The sequence below is a fragment of the Tachyglossus aculeatus genome, chromosome X1 (genome assembly GCF_015852505.1).
Source record: "Tachyglossus aculeatus isolate mTacAcu1 chromosome X1, mTacAcu1.pri, whole genome shotgun sequence".
Classification (NCBI taxonomy): Eukaryota; Metazoa; Chordata; class Mammalia; order Monotremata; family Tachyglossidae; genus Tachyglossus; species Tachyglossus aculeatus.
This window is the reverse complement of record NC_052101.1, coordinates 30,254,145-30,272,086: the sequence shown is the minus strand read 5'-3', so window position 1 is coordinate 30,272,086 and position 17,942 is coordinate 30,254,145. Positions and strand designations below refer to the sequence as shown.

The following is a 17,942-nucleotide window of genomic DNA, read 5'->3' as shown; positions in this document are numbered from 1 at the left end:
ATTGGGGAATTTGTTCCACAGGAGATGAGTTTTCAGGAGGGTAATAAAGATGGAGAGAGCATTGGTCTGGCAGGAATAACAGTGTGAATGAAGGATTGGAGACAGTGCAGAATGAGGCGCAATAAGATTATCTTGGGAGGAATGAAGACTATGAACTGGGGTGTTATGTGAGAGAGAGAGAATGGAGTGGGAAAGCTGATGATGGCTAGGGATTTCTGTTTGATGTGGAGAAGAATAGAGGTTTTTGAGAGGTAGAGAGAGAGGTGTGTACAGAATGATTTCAAATACAGGATTTCCTCCACTTTACTCATGGAAGAACTAAAGTTCGGAGCAGCGAAATGTCCCACAAGAATGTGTTACAGCTTAGACGAAAACTCAGGCTTCCTATCTCTCAGGATAGAGTTCTCTACACCAGGCCCACATACCTGTGGAGCGAGCATGGGCTTGGGAGTCAGAGGTCATGGGTTCTAATCCTGGCTCCTCCACTTGTCTGCTGTGTGACTTTGGGCAAGTCACTTAACTTCTCTGTGCCTCAGTTCCCTCATCTGTAAAATGGGGATTAAGATTGTGAGTCCCGTATGGGACAACCTGATTACCTTGTATCCCCCCAGTGCTTAGAACAGTGCTTGGAACGTAGTAAGCACCTAACAAATGCCATTATTATTATTATTATTATTCCTTTATTCACAGTTGTCTCCCATTTCAGTACAGAGGCTTAAGCAGTTTGCTCAGGAACACACACACACACACACACACACACACACACACACACACACACACACAATTATTTACTTGACAGATGACCAGGCTGAGAGTTTAGATAGGCTGCTGGTAACCTAGCAGACTTTTGCTTCGATCTGGGAGGGAAAACTTGCTACTCATGCCTCTGCCTTGCCCTTCCCCTTGCTCCCTGTCCGGGTTTGAATAAGCATTTACTACCTGGATGGAAAAGTACAAAATCTTCCCTGGGTCTGGAAACCAGATTCATTGTACAAAGCCTTCAGAAATACAAAGAAAATGCAGTTTTCAATCTAATCATTCCTCCAAGTAATACTGTAAATCTGTTTAATAGGTCACCTCTAGACCAAAGGAGCAGTTACTATATTAAAAGAAAATGCTTCAACAGGATTATGATTCAGCTAACAAGCCTACCAATGTCCGCAAAACATTTTTTACCCTTAGAACAAACAAGCCAATTCCAGATGATTCATTGAGATGAAATGAAAATTGAAGATACCAAAAGTTTTCTAAAGCACTTGAAGCTAAAAAGAGCCATCAGCAACCAAAGCCTAGACAAAATTGGATTAAAATAGTATAAGAAGTTAAGTCTGGGGTCAGAAATTAAGCCACAGTTAAAGGTGGACTTCTCTGCATTTTCTAGAAACAAAATGATGCATTAGGACATTTTTATTATAACTCCTTCCAAATATGCCCCTGGTTTTTATAAGCCAAATGGAAAAGACCACCCCTGCTCCATCTACCCAATCTTTTTAAGCCACTCCAGGGTTATTCTCAGCCGAGTCAGTAATGAAAGGGTGAGGGCAAAGTGGAGTCTGCTGCTGTCATAGTGATATAGTCAGTTCCACAGTCGCAGTTTGCACCAGTTCTCCCCCCTACCAGCCATCTCACAATGTAGGAACTTGGGGAGGGAGAGTGGACTTCCCACTCTCTCATCTCCAATCCTCAACACTGCAGAAAATTTGACCAGGTTGTTGATAGAGGTGATCTCTTGATCTATTATTATTGTATTTATCAAGTGCTTACTATGTGACAAGCAATATTTTAAGCTCTGGATTAGACACAAATTAATCAGGTCAGAGACAGTCCCTGTCCCACATGGGGCTCACCGTCTATGTAGAAGGGAAAATAAGTATTTAATTCACATTTTACCAATGAGGAAACTGAGGCACAGAGAAGTTAAGTGAATTATCTAAGGTCACACAGCAGGCAAGTGGCAGAGTCATGATTAGAACTCAGGTCTTCTGACAGGCCCGTGCCATTTCCACTAGGCCATTCCTCAGATCTTGTGGCAGATCTCAGACAGGTCCTCTACTTACTAAAAAATAGTGCTCTTCATGGAAAGACCCTTTGGTATTGATACCTCCTTGTTAGTGGGGACAATTTGAGGTTAAACTCAAGATGTTCAGCATTGACCTAAGAACCCCAAGGAGTAGAGCAACAACAGTCACCACAGAGAGCGACACTTACAAAGGCGAACATGTTTGGCAAGGAGGGGGAAACTGTGCCAAACTGGGTTCTGCCGATGGATATTCAATTTACACCTCAGCTCAGATGTCTCAGGTAAAAGCCTCATGCAGAGTTATTATAGTTCTTCTAAGCACATTTCTTGTTCCCAGTCACTGCCTCCTCTTCCCAACTCTCTCCTCCCCAAAATGCAGAGAAAATGAGAAATCAAGAAAAATAACCTTTTTCTAGCTTCAAATAATGAGTTTCTTGGACATCAGTAGTTCTTCTGTTCAGCCCCACTTCTCTAACCATTTTTTTTTACAAAGCTAAACCAATAGTTTACTCTAATTATCTCCTACACTATTTTTTATAGACTTAAAAAGGCCTTTCACCCTAAAGACCAAACGTTCTTTCTCTTTTCTAAGCTACAAAGAAAATAAGAGTCAAGGAATACCACCTGGGGTCCAGGAAACTGGCGTGAAGTTTATTTAAGGGAATATCTAGGCAAAATCCGAGTACTTAGAAGCTTAGGAAAAAAACCCTTTTCATTAGAAAAATCCATCAGGATGATTCTCCTGATTTAGTCCTTTATAAGTGGTATTTGGTTTATGGGGCCTGCGGGATTTTAGTCAACAAAAACATAAGGAATTCAATGTTCTCTTCTCTAAGTATTGGGATAATAAAAAAGGAAGCAGTGACTAAATCACTGGTTTAAGCATCTACAAGCACGCACCACACAAATTGATAATGACAACAGCAGTATGGGATAAACAGTCATTTACACAGATCAGCATGTGTTCAATTCAGGTTTTGTTGATACTGGGTAAGTAACCTTGCTAAACTTCAGGGCTGGAGAGACATCAGGGTGTCCTACTGGGGTCTTTGAATAGGCTAGCTCACAGAATGGTCACTTTCCTTACTTCAAAAGAAGTTGGACCTCTTCTTTTTATCACTAAAAAACCCAGATACCCATTGGTTACCGTCTCCAGAAAGGCTAGTGGTCCCACAATGCTCTCAGACATTTCCAAAGTTTTGCTCTCAATTTAAAATCATGTCGGAAAGTAGTATCTGTATCTGTCTCACTCTTTCAATCAATCAGTGGTATTTGTTGAATGCCTACTGTGTTGAGCACTGTACTAAGCAGTCAGAAAAGCACAACGCAGTAGATTATCCCTGGCCACAAGAATCTTGCAGGCAGATGTTAAAATAAATTCTTAATAAATAATAATTTTCAGGATTAGAATTCCTGGATTTCTTATCAAGTGGTTGTCAAAATGATTGATCTCATTTAGCAGTTTATCCTATTTACCTGCCGTGAAATGATGCTAGGTTTGCACCTACTTTAACATACCAGAATCAGTACATTGGGATAATACCGTTTAAGTGAGCATGTTACATTTAAGAATATTAGATATGGGAGAAATCAAGATAATTACAATAATTCAAAATAATTGAGACCTTTCAAATTAAAAACTCACAATAGAATAAGAACTCTGATCTTCCTCCCTTTATATTGGCACTCTAGCCTATAATTTCCATGGTCTAGAATCAATCATATTTACTGAGTGCTGTGTGTAAAGTACTGTATTAAGCACATTTTAAAAAATGGTATTTGTTAAGAGCTTACTATGTGTTAGGCATTGTACTAAGCTCTGGGGTAGATATAAAATAATCAGGTTGGACACAGTCCATGTCCCACATGGCACAGCTTTAATCCCCATTTTACAGATACGGTGACTGAGACCCAGAGAAGTGAAGTGACTTGCCTAAGGTCACACAACAGATATACGGTCGAGTCAGGATTAGAACCCAGGTTCTCTAACTCTCAGGCCTGTGCTGTTTCCACTGGGCCATGATGCTTCATCACTTGGGAGAGTACAATAAAATAGAGTTGGTAACAACTGATAGAGAGAATTGATGATTATTATAAAACAGGTCAGAAACCAGCCCTTTGGGGCATCAAATAAGCTAGTGTATTTACCTGCTGTAGACAAGGCAATCCTGGTTATTGATCACTTTATCCGACTTGTATCTCCTGACGTCCTCCCAAGCATCTTTAATGGCAGTGACCAACATTATGATACAAATCGGTATCAAGCCAACTGCAGGTTGAAAAGCATTTACCACTGGGACAAAATTCAGAGCGGCAATGGCCACAAAATAGAAGTTTGCAAAGCGGTGAAACTGTTCAAAGGCATTCTTGGGCAGAAAGGAGACTAGCGTGTATTTTGTAGTCTTGATCTGATTTGTGTTGTAGTTCCAGTTAGGATTCTTTTTTGGTTGTTGTCCTTCAAAGGGCAAGCTGGAGATTACGACCCATCTTTTGTCATCTTTCTTCTTCTTTCTTCTTTCTTGTCTCATCTCCTTTCCCTTATCCAGCTTCTCTGGACACCCAGGGACAACCTGACACTCCACTTCTCGGTAAAAGAGCTTTCTCCTGATCAACTCCATGGTTCAGCAGTTAGTGGCCTGATCCCCCTCACATCTTTAAGGTCCTTTTACAGGTGTGTTGAGACTCCCAGTCAGGTTAAAAAAAACATAAATAAAGGGGCTCAAATAATCTAAGGAAAGGGCGAAGCAGCACCAGGGAAGAGGTGTGTTGCACCTGTTTCCTTTTGCTTGCTTTAGAAATCCACCTGTTGGAATGCAGACGTCACCTGTACACCTGTACGCATCCTCCTCTTAAAAACCCGTCGGCCAAGGTCAGGTGAACTGACTAGGTCCTAAAGCCTACCATGTTTGAGAAGCACCTGGCGTCATTTGTGATCCCCAAAGATTTTAGAATCATCCATCTCTTGCGAATCAAGGCCGTGTTTCTTAACCACTCCTCAAAATAAGTTCCTCCAAGTGAGATTCTGAAATCCTCACTGAAGTTTCAATCCCAAACCTCAAGCTTTAAATCTGAATAATATAATGAGGTCTGGACCACTGAACTCATTGGCAAAATTTATGGACCTTGTCATAGATTCTCTGATATTCTCTGTTACCAAAATTACTGTAATTAAGAGAGCCAATATATCCTGACTGGATTCTCAACCTTTGAAAGTTTACGCATTGCTTGGCAAAGAGTCAGGGTGTCTGATTCCCTGGAGCAGATTGAATTTATTTTAATATTACAAGTTTTCTCTTGTGTACTCAGCTTGGCTCAGTGGCAAGAGCCCGGGCTTGGGAGTCAGAGGTCATGGGTTCCAATTATTACTCCACCACACATCTGCTGTGTAACCCTTAAGTGACTGGGCAAGTCACTTAACTTCTCTGAGCTGCAATTCTCTCATCTGTAAAATGGGATTAAGACTGAGCCCCATGTGGGACAACCTGATCACCTTGTATCCCCCCCAGCGCTTAGAACAGTGCTTTGTGCATAGTAAGTGCTTAACAAATGCCATCATTATTATTTATTATTATTAGTCAACCTGGGGAATGTGCTACACTTCTGAGTAGCAGATTTGTTATTCTAAAAGGTGGCAAGAACTTATACACAGGGCCTAGGATGACAGTGTAATTAGTGTGTGAGTTCATTTGACTTTCTCTTTGGCATTGAAGTTTCTGTCAACAAAATGTTATGGCTACTACTTAATATGTAGATTGCATTTAATGCTTTCAAAGTTTCTCATTTATGATCAAATTAGTCCACGAGCCAGTATTATCCCTGTTTTAGGGGGAAAATGAGACAGTGAAAACTTAAGCAACCTTCCAAAAATCACGTGATAGGTTTATGATGGGGCTGACACACACATCCAGCCTTCCAATTGGGCTGTGCCTGCTTTTTCCTAAATCAGTAATCATGACAAACGTTAAAAACTCTGATCCAATTTTAGCCACCCAACTGGGAGAAGAAATTCATCAGAGCTGATAGTGAAAAAACGAGTTAACTGACAGAATGAAACAAGGGCAATCAAACGACTTTTGTTGCGGGATCCTGCTGGTTCATTCTCCACAATATTTCTTTGATCCCCCACTTCTTTTTTCATATTTCTTAAGTGCTTACTTTGTGCCAGGCACTGTACTAAGCTCCGGGGTAGATACAAGTTAATCAGAATGGACACAGTCCCTGTCCCTCATAGGGTTCAAAGTCTTAATTCCCATTTTACAGATGAGCTAACTGAGGCACAGAGTAGTTAAGTAATTTCCCCGAGGTAACACAGCAGACAAGTGGCAGAGGCAGGATTAGAACCCATGTCCTCCTGATGTCCGGGCCCATAATCTTTCCAAATGAACACCATCTTGGTGCAAGCCCTGATCATTTTCCAATAGAATACTCTATCATCCTCTTCACTGGTCTTCCTCCCTTCAATCTATATTACACTCCACAGCTTTGATCATCTACCTAAAATGTTTCATTCACATCTCTTCAAAAATATCTGATGGTTATCCATTTCCTTCTCTATTAAATATGACTTGTAACAAAAGGTTTTTAGGCTTTCCTTCAGTTCTCTCCTTACTTCTCTGCCCTCTTCACACCCTACTCCCCAGCTTAATCTCTATACTCTTCCTAAGCAAATCTTCTTACTGTTTAAGCTCCCACCTTTCCCACTTCAGGTTCCTTGTTCATGCCTTCCCTCTTGCTTGGAATTCCCACCCCTTTCAAATCCACTAGACAACAGCAATCCTCATTTTCGCAGCCCACATGAAATCACACCTTCTCCAGGAAGCATTCCTCTAGCAATTTCTCAGATGATAATGTCCCAATGACCCATCAGTATTTTTATACTCATAGCATTTATAACACTGCTATAACACATTTTCATTACCTAATTGGAATGTAACATACTGGAAGTTTAACAAATGTTCTCCCCATGACAGAAATCTATTTTAAGCTATCAAAACCCAAAAGATGGCACAAGTTCAGTTAGCATAAGATGAAACAGTGGTATGAACATATATAGCCTGAGTCAAGGTGTGGTGCTGTTGTTATGTTTTCCATCCTTGTTTTACTGTACCAAACAGTACTTGATAATAATAATAATAATAATGGCATTTATTAAGTGCTTACTATGTGCAAAGCACTGTTCTAAGCACTGGGGGGGGGGGGTATACAAGGTGATCAGGTTGCCCCATAGTATTTAATACAGTAAAATGATAATTCAATCTCCTGTCAAGAAGGAGTTTTAAGGACTGAGAACCTGCATAAAGAAGTGGATTATAGTGTTTGTGGTTTGCTTGGAGTCACTCACACTCTCTTTCTGCCAGTCATATTTCTGCTGGGACATGGAATGCAACAATCAAGTAGTCAGGCAGGGGTGCAATACACTGCACTGTGCACACAGAAGCTTTTTTTCATTCAAGACTCATTTAAGGCTGAAGAGACTGCAGCATGGTGCTGGTGTTGGGCTGTGATGGCATGACCCGAAAGCTGATTGTCTTAGTAACATCTAAGGTCTTTTCTGCTTAAATTAGCCAGCTATTTTTTAGGATTCCCTCGATCCATCCCCTTACAAAACACTCTAGGTTATTCATTGGTCAGGAATCTTCACCACTAATGGCACAGCCCCCAAAGGCAAAACCTGGATTAAAACAAAGTCTCTTGATTCCCAGATCAGTGTGCTCTTTTCACTGGACCGACAATCAATCACTTGTATTTATTGAATGCTTAATGTGTATTAAGTGCTTGAAACAGTACAATATAACTGAGTTGGTAGACATTTCCCTGCTCACAAGGAGCTTACAGCTGAGACATAGTCTAGAGGGGGTGACACAGTAAAATAACTGTGACAAAAGTGAGTGGAAAGCATGTTAGTTGTGAAGATAAAAATAAAGGGATTTATATGCTTGTTTTGATTGAGTTAATAGTTGCTATAGTGCAATTTATCCATAATACAAAGTTTTCAAGAGCACAACACCACATGTCAGGAGAACTTCCTATAGACAGATATACATTTTCTAGTACCATTTCAATATTTATTCAGTGCTTACTAGTTGACAAAACACTTACAACATTTAATATTATCCGCTTATCCATCTTTCCATTCTCTGGTAATAAACGACTGTATCTCTCTAATTTTGCGTCAGTCCCTCCATCATAGGGTAAATTCCCTGTGAGAAAGGATTGCATATTTTACCCCTGTTGTGCTATGCCAAGATTTTTTTTTTATTAATGGTATTTGTTAAACGTTTATTATATGCTAGGCACTGTACCTTAGTACCTTACACTGGGGTAGATACAAGATAATTGGATTGGACATAGTCCCTGCCCCATATAGGACTCACAGTCTTAATCCCCATTTTACAGATGGGGTAACAAGCCCAGAGAAGTTAAGTGATTAGCCCAAGATCACTCAGTGGACAAGGACAGAGCTGGGATTAGAACCCAGGTCCTGCAACTCCCAGGCTCATGCTCTTTCCACTAGGCAACACTGCTTCTCAGGTTATTACAGTGCTTTGCATACTTTGCAAATTAATACATATTATTGATTGATTGACCTGCAAAGGTCTCTTCAAATCTTGAGTCAATTATCTGGATTAAGTATCAATAGGAAGAACTTCTTTCAATTAAAGTCCTGAAGCTGATGGTCATGTCATCAACTGACCTCTTATTGGTAATCCTCATGGGGAGCTTCTAGACTGTGAGCCCGTTGTTGGGTAGGGACCATCTCTATATGTTGGCAACTTGTACTTCCTAAGCGCTTAGTACAGTGCTCTGCACACAGTAAGCGCTCAATAAATATGATTGAATGAATGAATGAATGTCAGCCTGACAGTCAAAGATTCCTGTGAATTTAATATTGGTCATCTTGCTATCACACCTGTAGTTTAAATTAATGGAAAGATTCTTGGGGTTGACTTTATTTGTGCCACCCACTCTCATTTACCTGATATCTAGTCACCCTTTCTGTGGATTATCTAGGTTCCCTTGAGTCTCCCCATCATCACCTGCTTTCCTTCTGTCAGTAACTGTGGCTCCTTGTTAGTGGCTCTGGTACCTAGCCTGAGGTGAATGATCTGAGGACAAGAAGATGGAAAATTTTACTTTTAAAGGAGTTGAGAATTTTCTTTGATGATACGTATGCATGCTAACTCCAGCACCAGGTCATGGATAATTGAGAGTCAGGTGAATTTCAGTACGCCTGAACTTTTAACTGGGTTGAGAGAAAGAAGAGAAATAATGGCCTCAAATGCTTCTGGAAACATGCTTAAATAAATGGCTTTAGAACAGGTTTGTCCTACCTGGCTTCTGTGTATCTATTTAGGAGGATTTATTTATTTGTTTTTTTAAATCTGTGACCATTTCAGGCCCAAATACAAGAATGGCAGGAATATGAAATACGTAAAATAGATGAAACAGAAAGCAACAATGGTAGACTTTGATTTCTCTCATAACCAGATAAATCCATAAATCCAGATAAGTCCATATGCCTCTTGAAAAATGCAATATAAGATTCCTATAAGCTTTCATGTAAGTGAAAGCTCTCATATATGAATCCTTCAGTTGCTTAGAAGCGTAAAGGAATGACTGTAATTTATCCACATTTCTCCAAACAAAATATAATGAAAATCCATTTATAGTCAAGAAGTGGATATGTCCCATATCAATCAATGGTATTTATAAGCACTTACTCAAAGCACTGTACTAAGTACTTGGAAGAGTATGCCACAACAGAGTTGGTAGGCATGTTCTCTGCCCATAAAGACCTTGATGTCTTTAGTAGCTTAGAAGCGTAAAGGAATGACTGTAATTTATCCACATTTCTCCAAACAAAATATAACAAAAATCCATTTATAGGTCAAGAAGTGGATATGTTCCATATCAATCAATGGTATTTATAAGCACTTACTCAAAGCACTGTACTAAGTATTTGGAAGAGTATGCCACAGCAGAGTTGGTAGGCATGTTCTCTGCCCATAAAGACCTTGATGTCTTTAGTAGGACAACATACAGAAGTTCCTCTTCTAGGAACACTTTCATTGCTCCGCTACATCCTCCTTAGCTTGAAATCCTTTTTTCTGACCTCTGTACCTTGCCTTGTTCTTGAAGAATCTCAGATGGGTGTGAGCCCATATTATAGCATCTACTTCTGCTGCAGCATAAGTCAGAACCAGGAAGAAGGAGAGGGAAAAGTGTTGGAGGGGGGATGAGAAGAGAGAAATGGAGGGGGAAGGAGATAGACAAAGCAAGTTGTATACTGGACTCCTGTCTTTTGTTTTCTTCGGTAGTTACTTCTCTTCTTTTGTATAACAAGATACAAGAAATGTCTATATTGCTGTCTTTCAATTTATGCTCCTTCCCCAGCAAAGGTAAATATCATAGGTGCTTCCCACTGCTATTACATTCCCCTGTTTTGGCAAAAAAAAAGTTATCTTATCACAGAGATGACTTGCCTATAAGGAAACACACAAAAAAGAGAGGTCAGTCATTTGCAATTGCAGTAATGTTTGCAAAGCCTTGCACAGATGGCAAGTCACAATACAAATGTTTGATTCCCTTACTTCTCGTAAGCTCTGACGCTGGAGGAGTTTACTTCTCTGTCAAAGCGGTGTTTCCTGAAGTCTTCTATGCCATCCTTGAGCATGATGACAAACAGAACCACAGCCAGGGGTAGCATGGTGATTTCCCTATGAAATGCTTCAACAGAGGGCATCCAGTTCAGGATCACCAGGAAAAGGAAATAGAGATTTGCCCACCTGAAAAGGACAGAAAGGGAGTCACACATTTAGTCAGAAATAAAATCTGAGCTCACTTTGGTGGAGAGAGGAAACTGATTCCTTTTCTGTTTATCCCTATTCCTATTCTTCCAGATGAAGCTACCATAACATGTGGCCTAGTGGAAAGAGCATGGGCGTGGGAGTTAGAGAACCTGGATTCTAATCCCAGCTCTGCCATTTGTCTGCTGTGTGACCTTGGGTAAGTCACTTCACTGCTTGGTACCTTCCTGCCCACAAGGAGCTTATAGTCTAAGGGGGAGACAGACCATGAAAAAAAACTTCATTCATTCATTCATTCAATCGTATTTATTGAGCACCTACTGTGTGCAGAACACTATACTAAGCGCTTGGGAAGTACAAGTCGGAAACATATAGAGATGGTCCCTACCCAACAACGGACTCACACTCTAGAAGGGGGAGACAGACAACAAAACAAAACATGTGGACAGGTGTCAAGTCATCAGAAAAAATAGAAATAAAGCTAGATGCACATCATTAACAAAATAAATAGAATAGTAAATATGTACAAGTAAAATGAATAGAGTAATAAATCTGTACAAATATATATACAGGTACTGTGGGGAGGGGAAGGAAGTGGGGGGGGATGGGGAGGAGGAGAAGAAAAAGGGGGCTCAGTCTGGGAAGGCCTCCTGGAGGAGGTGAGCCCTCAGTAGGGCTTTGAAGGGAGGAAGAGAGCTAGCTTGGTGGATGTGCAGAGGGAGGGCATTCCAGGCCAGGGGGAGGACGTGGGCTGGAGGTTGACAGCGGGACAGGTGAGAACGAAGTACAGTGAGGAGGTTAGCGGCAGAGGAGCGGAGGGTGCAGGCTGGGCTGTAAAAGGAGAGAAGGGATAAATAGAATAGAATAAAATAGAATAGAATGAACTATTCTATTTATTTTGTTAATGATGTGCATCTAGCTTTACTTCTATTTATTCTGATGACTTGACACCGTCCACATGTTTTGTTTGGTTGTCTGTCTCCCCCTTCTAAACTGTGAGCCCGTTGTTGGGCAGGGACCATCTCTATATGTTGCCGACTTGTACTTCCCGAGCACTTAGTACAGTGCTCTGCACACAGTAAGTGCTCAATAAATACGATTGAATGAATGAATGAATGAAGAGAGGTGAGGTAGGAGGGGGTGAGATGATGGAGAGCCTTGAAGCCAAGAGTGAGGAGTTTTTGCTTGATGCATAGGTTGACTGGTAGCCACTGGAGATTTTTGAGGAGGGGAGTAACATACCCAGAGCATTTCTGCACAAAGATGATCCAGGCAGCAGCGTGAAGTATGGACTGAAGCAGGGAGAGACAGGAGGATGGGAGATAAGAGAGGAGGCTGATGCAGTAATCAAGTCAGGATAGGATGAGAGATTGAACCAGCAAGGTAGTGGTTTGGATGGACAGGAAATGGCGGATCTTGGCAATGTTGCGGAGGTGAAACCAGCAGGATTTGGCAATGGATTGGATGTGAGGGGTGAATGAGAGAGCAGAGTCGAGGATGACACCAAAGTTGCGGGCTTGTGAGATGGGAAGGATGGTAGTGCCGTCTACATGGATGGGAAAGTCAGGGAGCGGGCAAGGTTTTGGAGGGAAGATAAGGAGATAAACATGAATATTGACATAAATGATGTGGGGCTGAGGGAAGGGTGAATATCAAGTGTTGAAAGGGTTCGAAGCCAAGTGTCAGAGTGAAATCAAAGGGAGGTGGAGTAGGGGAAATGAGGGCTAGGTTGGGGAAGGCCTCTTGGAGAAGATGTGATTTTAGTAAGACTTCAAAGGTGCACTAATAGTCTGCCGGATATGAAGGAGGAGGGAGTTCCAGGCAAGGAAGACATGGACAGGGGATTGGGGACAAGTTTGAAATACAAGTAGTTGGTGTTAGAGGAGCAAAGTGAGGGGGCTGGGTAATAAGAGGAAATCAGTGAAGTAAGGTAAGAGGGGGTGAGGTGTCTGAGTGCTTTAAAGCCAATAGTAAGGAGTTTCTGTTTCGTTGTGGAAGGGGTGGGCAACCACTGGAGGTTCTTGAGGAGTGACGAAACATGGACTGGAATTTTTTTTAGAAAACTGATCTGGGCAGCAGAGTGAAATATGTAGGACTCGAGTAGAGAAAGAAAGGAAGCAGGGAAGCAAGCAAGGAGGCTGATGCAGTACCAGTGGGTGCTCAATAAGTTCTATGACTACTAATGAACTTCTGAGGAAGAAGACTTCTGGGAGCCCATAAAGAAGCAGAGCAAAAGTGACAGGAAAAAGGTCAGAACGGAAACTCCTGTCAGCCTCTGAAGCTTTAATCCTGCTTTTTGCTTCAGTGACTGAAATGGAGGTGACTGCAGAAGTGACCTTGACTGGAGTTCCTATTCTCATTTGCTGCTGCACCTGCTGCTCTCTACCTCAGTGAGGTAATTAGCTATGGCAAGAGTCCCCAACTTTCTGTAAGTCCCTCCCTGTCTCAGAGGCTGCTTCTACCTCATCCGGTCTAATTCTTCCTAACATTGCCTTTGGTCCTAATCCTGGCTCTGCCACTAGTCTACTGTGTGACCTTGGGCAAGTCACTTAACTTCTCTGTCTCAGTTGCCTCATCTGTAAAATGGGGATTAAGACTGTGAGTCCCATATGGGAAAGGGACTGTGTCCAATCTGATTAACTTTATCTCCCCCAGAGACTAGAACAGTGCTTGGCACATAGCAAGCAGTTAACAAGTATTTTATTGCTGAATTGTACGTTCCAAGCACTAAGAACAGTGATTTGCACATAGTATGTGCTCAATAAATGATTGAATGAACAAGTACTATTATTATTATTATTGGCAAAGCACAGATTCCTTTGGTATAATCTAGTTGAGATTCCACAGGCTCTCTTGAACTCTAAAGACACTTAAATATATTAATCAGTCAGTGGTATTTATTGAGTGCTTACTTTGGGCAGACCACTGTACTGAGCACATCCAGGGATTACATACCTATTGAACTGTTCAAAAAGGTTTTTGGGCAAGAAGTTGAGCAGTGTGTACTTGGTAGTGTGAACTCTGTTGCTTGAGTAAAGCTTGGAGACCTTCTTCCAATCACTGTGAAATCTCTGGTTGTTGGGAAACACAATGCGTTGCTGGGTCACGTTGACCGTTGGCCTCTCATTTCCAGGCGACAGCAGAGGTGTGGATTCGGAAGGAGTTTGAAGGGAACCATTGTCAGACTGCCACTGCCACCGGAACAAAGCAGATTTCAGCCTCAAAGCCATTCCGGGAGCAGGTGGTGGCTGGAAGGCAAACACAGCATAAGGGTCCTTGTATTCAAGAGGAATTCACAATACTTGCTCTTAGTTGAAGGAATGGAGCAGGTATCTTAGAGGTACAGTTACTATTATTTATTTTTAACCATGATAGAGTGCCCACAATGTATAAGCATTAAAAGGAATGTAAGCTTGATCCTCTCAGAGTCGTAACTTCCAAATGGACAATGACTTCAGCATCAGAGTCAGCCTGGAAGGAACGCTTTTGGTTCTGGGCCTCAGAATAATAATCAAGCCATTTGTTAAGCACTCACTATGTGCCAAGCAATTGTTTTGTTTACTGTCTCCCCCTTCTAGACTGTGAGCCCATTGTTGGGTAGGGATTGTCTCTATCTGTTGCCAATTTGTACTTTCCAAGTGCTTAGCACAGTGCTCTGCACACAGTAAGCGCTAAATAAATACGATTGAATGAATGAATGAACTGTTATAAGCACTTGGGTAGACGCAAGGTAATTTTTTTTTACCAAGCACTGTTTTGGAGTAGATACAAGGTAATCAGATTGTCCCACGTGGGGCTCACAGTTTTAATCCCCATTTTACAGATGAGGTAACTGAGGCACAGAGAAGTTAAGTGACTTGCCCAAGATCTCACAGCAGACAAGTGGTGGAGATGGAATTAGAACCCATGTCCTCTGACTCCCAAGCCCGGGCCCTTTCCACTAAGCCACACTGCTTGAGCTCTGATTTGGAAACCTGTCCTCCACTTAAGGGGAAAGAGCATAGTTCTGGAAATCAGGAGGCCTGGGTTTCAATTCCACCACTAGCAGCTCTGCTACTGACCTGTTGTATGACCTTGGGGAAGTTACTAAATCTTTCTGGGCCTCAGTTTCTTCACCTGTAAAATAGATATAGCATACCTGCTCTCCTTTGCTCTTGGTTTATGAGTCCTATAGGGAACTAGTATCAAATAAGAAGCAGCATGGCTCAGTGGAAAGAGCACAGGCTTTGGAGTCAGAGGTCATGGGTTCAAATCCTGGCTCCACCACTTGTCAGCTGTGTGACTTTGGGCAAGTCACTTAACCTCTCTGGGCCTCAGTTCCCTCATCTGTAAAATGGGGATAAAGACTGTGAGCCCCACGTGGGACAACCTGATCACCTTGTAACCTCCCCAGAGCTTAGAACAGTGCTTTGCACATAGTAAGTGCTTAATAAATGCCATTATTATTATTATTATTATTAATATCTAGTCCAGTGCCTACCTCAGTGCTTTGGTACATAGTAAATGCTTAATAACAGAATGAAATCTAACCAGTAAGATCTTCACTTCCAGCACCAGAAGAGGAACCCTGTTTCGTCCCTTTCTCTTTAAATTCTGCATGCTAAAATATGACTTTGTCATCCCTAGACACTGTGGCCAAAATCTGTTTGCACTGTTAATATTAGACGATGTACTGGCCTTTTCAAAGGTTGGTAAGTGTAATAAAAATGCTGCAATAAGGAACTATATCAAGGAAAGAACCTTTCCATACCAAATAAAAGGAGGATTCAGAGTGGAAGAATTCCTTAGAGAAAAAAGATATAAATAAACACACCATACATATGAATTATTAGCATTTACAAAGCAACAGAACATTTACCAAGCCCTTTAATATCCCTTTTATTAGATCCAATCTGATTATCTTGCATCCACCCCAGCACTTAGAGTGAGTGCTTAAAAAAGGACTCACAATAAATCTCACTTACAGAGATTTTAACCTAGTGAGCAGCCATTTACCCATTTTACAGATAAGAAAACTGAGGCATCCTGACAGACACTTCCTCCTGCAGGGCTGGGAATAGAATGCACTGCTGCTGAGGCTTCAGTCCCCAGTGTAGCCCCCTGAGTGGTCAGGGGTTCAACCCACTGAGCTACTTTATCCCCATTTTCTCGAGTTCCTTCTCATCCCTACAACAAAGGAGAATGAAGGAGAACTAAGGCCTCCCATCAGCTCTGATGAACCAGCTTCCTTTAGTTGGTGATTTTCCAATCACCCACAAGCAAGCAGTGATAAGGTGAGGGCCTTATCTTTGACTGTTGCTATGTGGGAGGAAAATTCTTCACTTTTTCGCTACTTTGTTCCAAATATGATGGAGGGAGATTTGGGGAGGAAAAGGAAATAAAAGAAAAGACTTCGCCTTTGGAAAGTGCTGATAATCTCAAAGGAAAGAATGGTTTATGAAGGGTGGGTGAGGAGCAAAACAGGGACCAAGTTGGATAAAAAGCAAACCTGGTACAACTTCTAATTTCTCCAATTTTCTTTCACGTTTTTGCCTGTGCCCTGACTGAAGAGAGAGAAAGAGCGAGCGAGAGAGAGTGTGAGTGTGAGAGTGTGTGTGTGTGTGCGTGCCCCTGAACACAGCTTTTGCCTTTAAAGAAGAAGTGGCACCCTCTCAAACGAATCATGCAAGTGATGCTTCGGTTAGGGAGATAAACACCAATGAGTGAACATAGCATTAGGGCAGGCTGAGCTGCAGTGTTTTAATTTGCATTGCAATTATCTGCCAGGCACTTCGATTTTTGCAATGTTATATAAAGCCTCTTGTAATCAGGATCTAGTCACAATAACTCTGAGAAAACACTCAGCTAGGCAAAAGGGTGGGGGGGAGTGATTGTCTCTCATTAATAGCCTATAAAACCTGGCCTATAATTATGCCGTTGTACAATATGTTGATTTTTCTCTTGACGAGAAGGCATAATGTAGACCGAAAGAATCATCTGGAGCTTGGGGAGTGTGAAGAAGATGATGAGCAGAAACTAAGAAATCACTATCATCTAAAATAAAGTTAATCATGGAATGCAGCTAGGACTGTTAAACAATAACCAAAGTGCCTTATGCATTCAATTTTATATAATGTTCCTTTTTGAGGGATAAATAAAAGACCACTACGCAAATCAAATACTTCATTAAATTGTCATTCTCCTCACTGATTCTGGTATTATTCCGTTAGGGCAGTGCATGCTTTTCACTCAGTGGTTGACATTATCAGCCCATCAGAAACGGCTCTCTAATGGGTTGGTCATTAGGGATTGCTGAAAATAAAACAGTCAAGTTCTAGTCTCCCTCACTGCTAGTCCTCCATTGAGCACTATTTTAGAGGGTGAAGCTCAGTCCACTTTGACCAGGCCACAGCTGCTGGCTGGCTCAAATATGTTCCAGGTAACTGTATATGCAGGAATCACAAAAGCAGAGATTGGGTTTAACAAATGGATTTCTTTAAAGCAGACTGTGGAGGAAAGAAAGGTTGCCATGGAATACGAATACAGTCATACTCTTCCTTTGTGGAGGTGTAATGTGGACACTATGGAATTCAATGCAGTGAGTGAATTCCATCATACTTCCTATGAAAGGTTCTGCTTCATCTTTTAAGTTGACTTACAGAAAACGAGTAACTCTGAATACCAAAAGGCCTTCTCAGATTCCCCCCTACTCTTCTAGCCTGCCTGGACTTCTTTCTTTTTCTTTACGGTATTTGTTAAGCGCTTACTATATGCCAGGCACTGTTCTAAGCTCTGGGGTGTATGCAAGACAATCAGGTTGGACACAGTCCATGTCCCTTAAGGAGCTCACAGTCTTAATCCCCATCTTACAGATGGGGTAACTGAGGCATAGAGAAGTTAAGTGGCTTGCCCTAGGTTACACAGCAGACAAGTGGCAGAGTCAGGATTAGAACCCAGTTTCTTCTGACTCCGAGGCCCATTCCCAACCCCCTAGGCCGTGTTGCTTCTACTGGATTAGTGAATGTGGTCTCAAAATTATCTTTCAAGTCAAGAGCTCTGTTGGGCATTTTGCGGTCACCTTCACATTTGAAGATGCCAGTGCTGTAGGGTATAACCACACTGTGAAATGGCTGTCT

At 41.6% G+C, this 17,942-nt stretch overlaps 1 protein-coding gene across 2 annotated transcripts in view; it reads right to left on the bottom strand.

The window, feature by feature from the left end:
* Positions 1 to 14,057, bottom strand: part of ATP10B (ATPase phospholipid transporting 10B (putative)) — an 83,956-nt gene extending 69,899 nt beyond the window's left edge. The window contains exons 1-2 of one of the 2 annotated variants that reach the window (XM_038740149.1): positions 13,783 to 14,057; positions 10,612 to 10,806 (exon numbers count right to left, since the gene is read on the bottom strand). In XM_038740149.1, the coding sequence (XP_038596077.1) occupies positions 10,612 to 10,806; positions 13,783 to 14,057 (470 nt within the window). Of the gene's footprint in view, positions 1 to 4,168; positions 4,836 to 10,611; positions 10,807 to 13,782 lie in introns of those variants that run through there. The other variant, XM_038740147.1, reaches the window with a different exon arrangement.
* Positions 14,058 to 17,942: the final 3,885 nt, after the last annotated feature.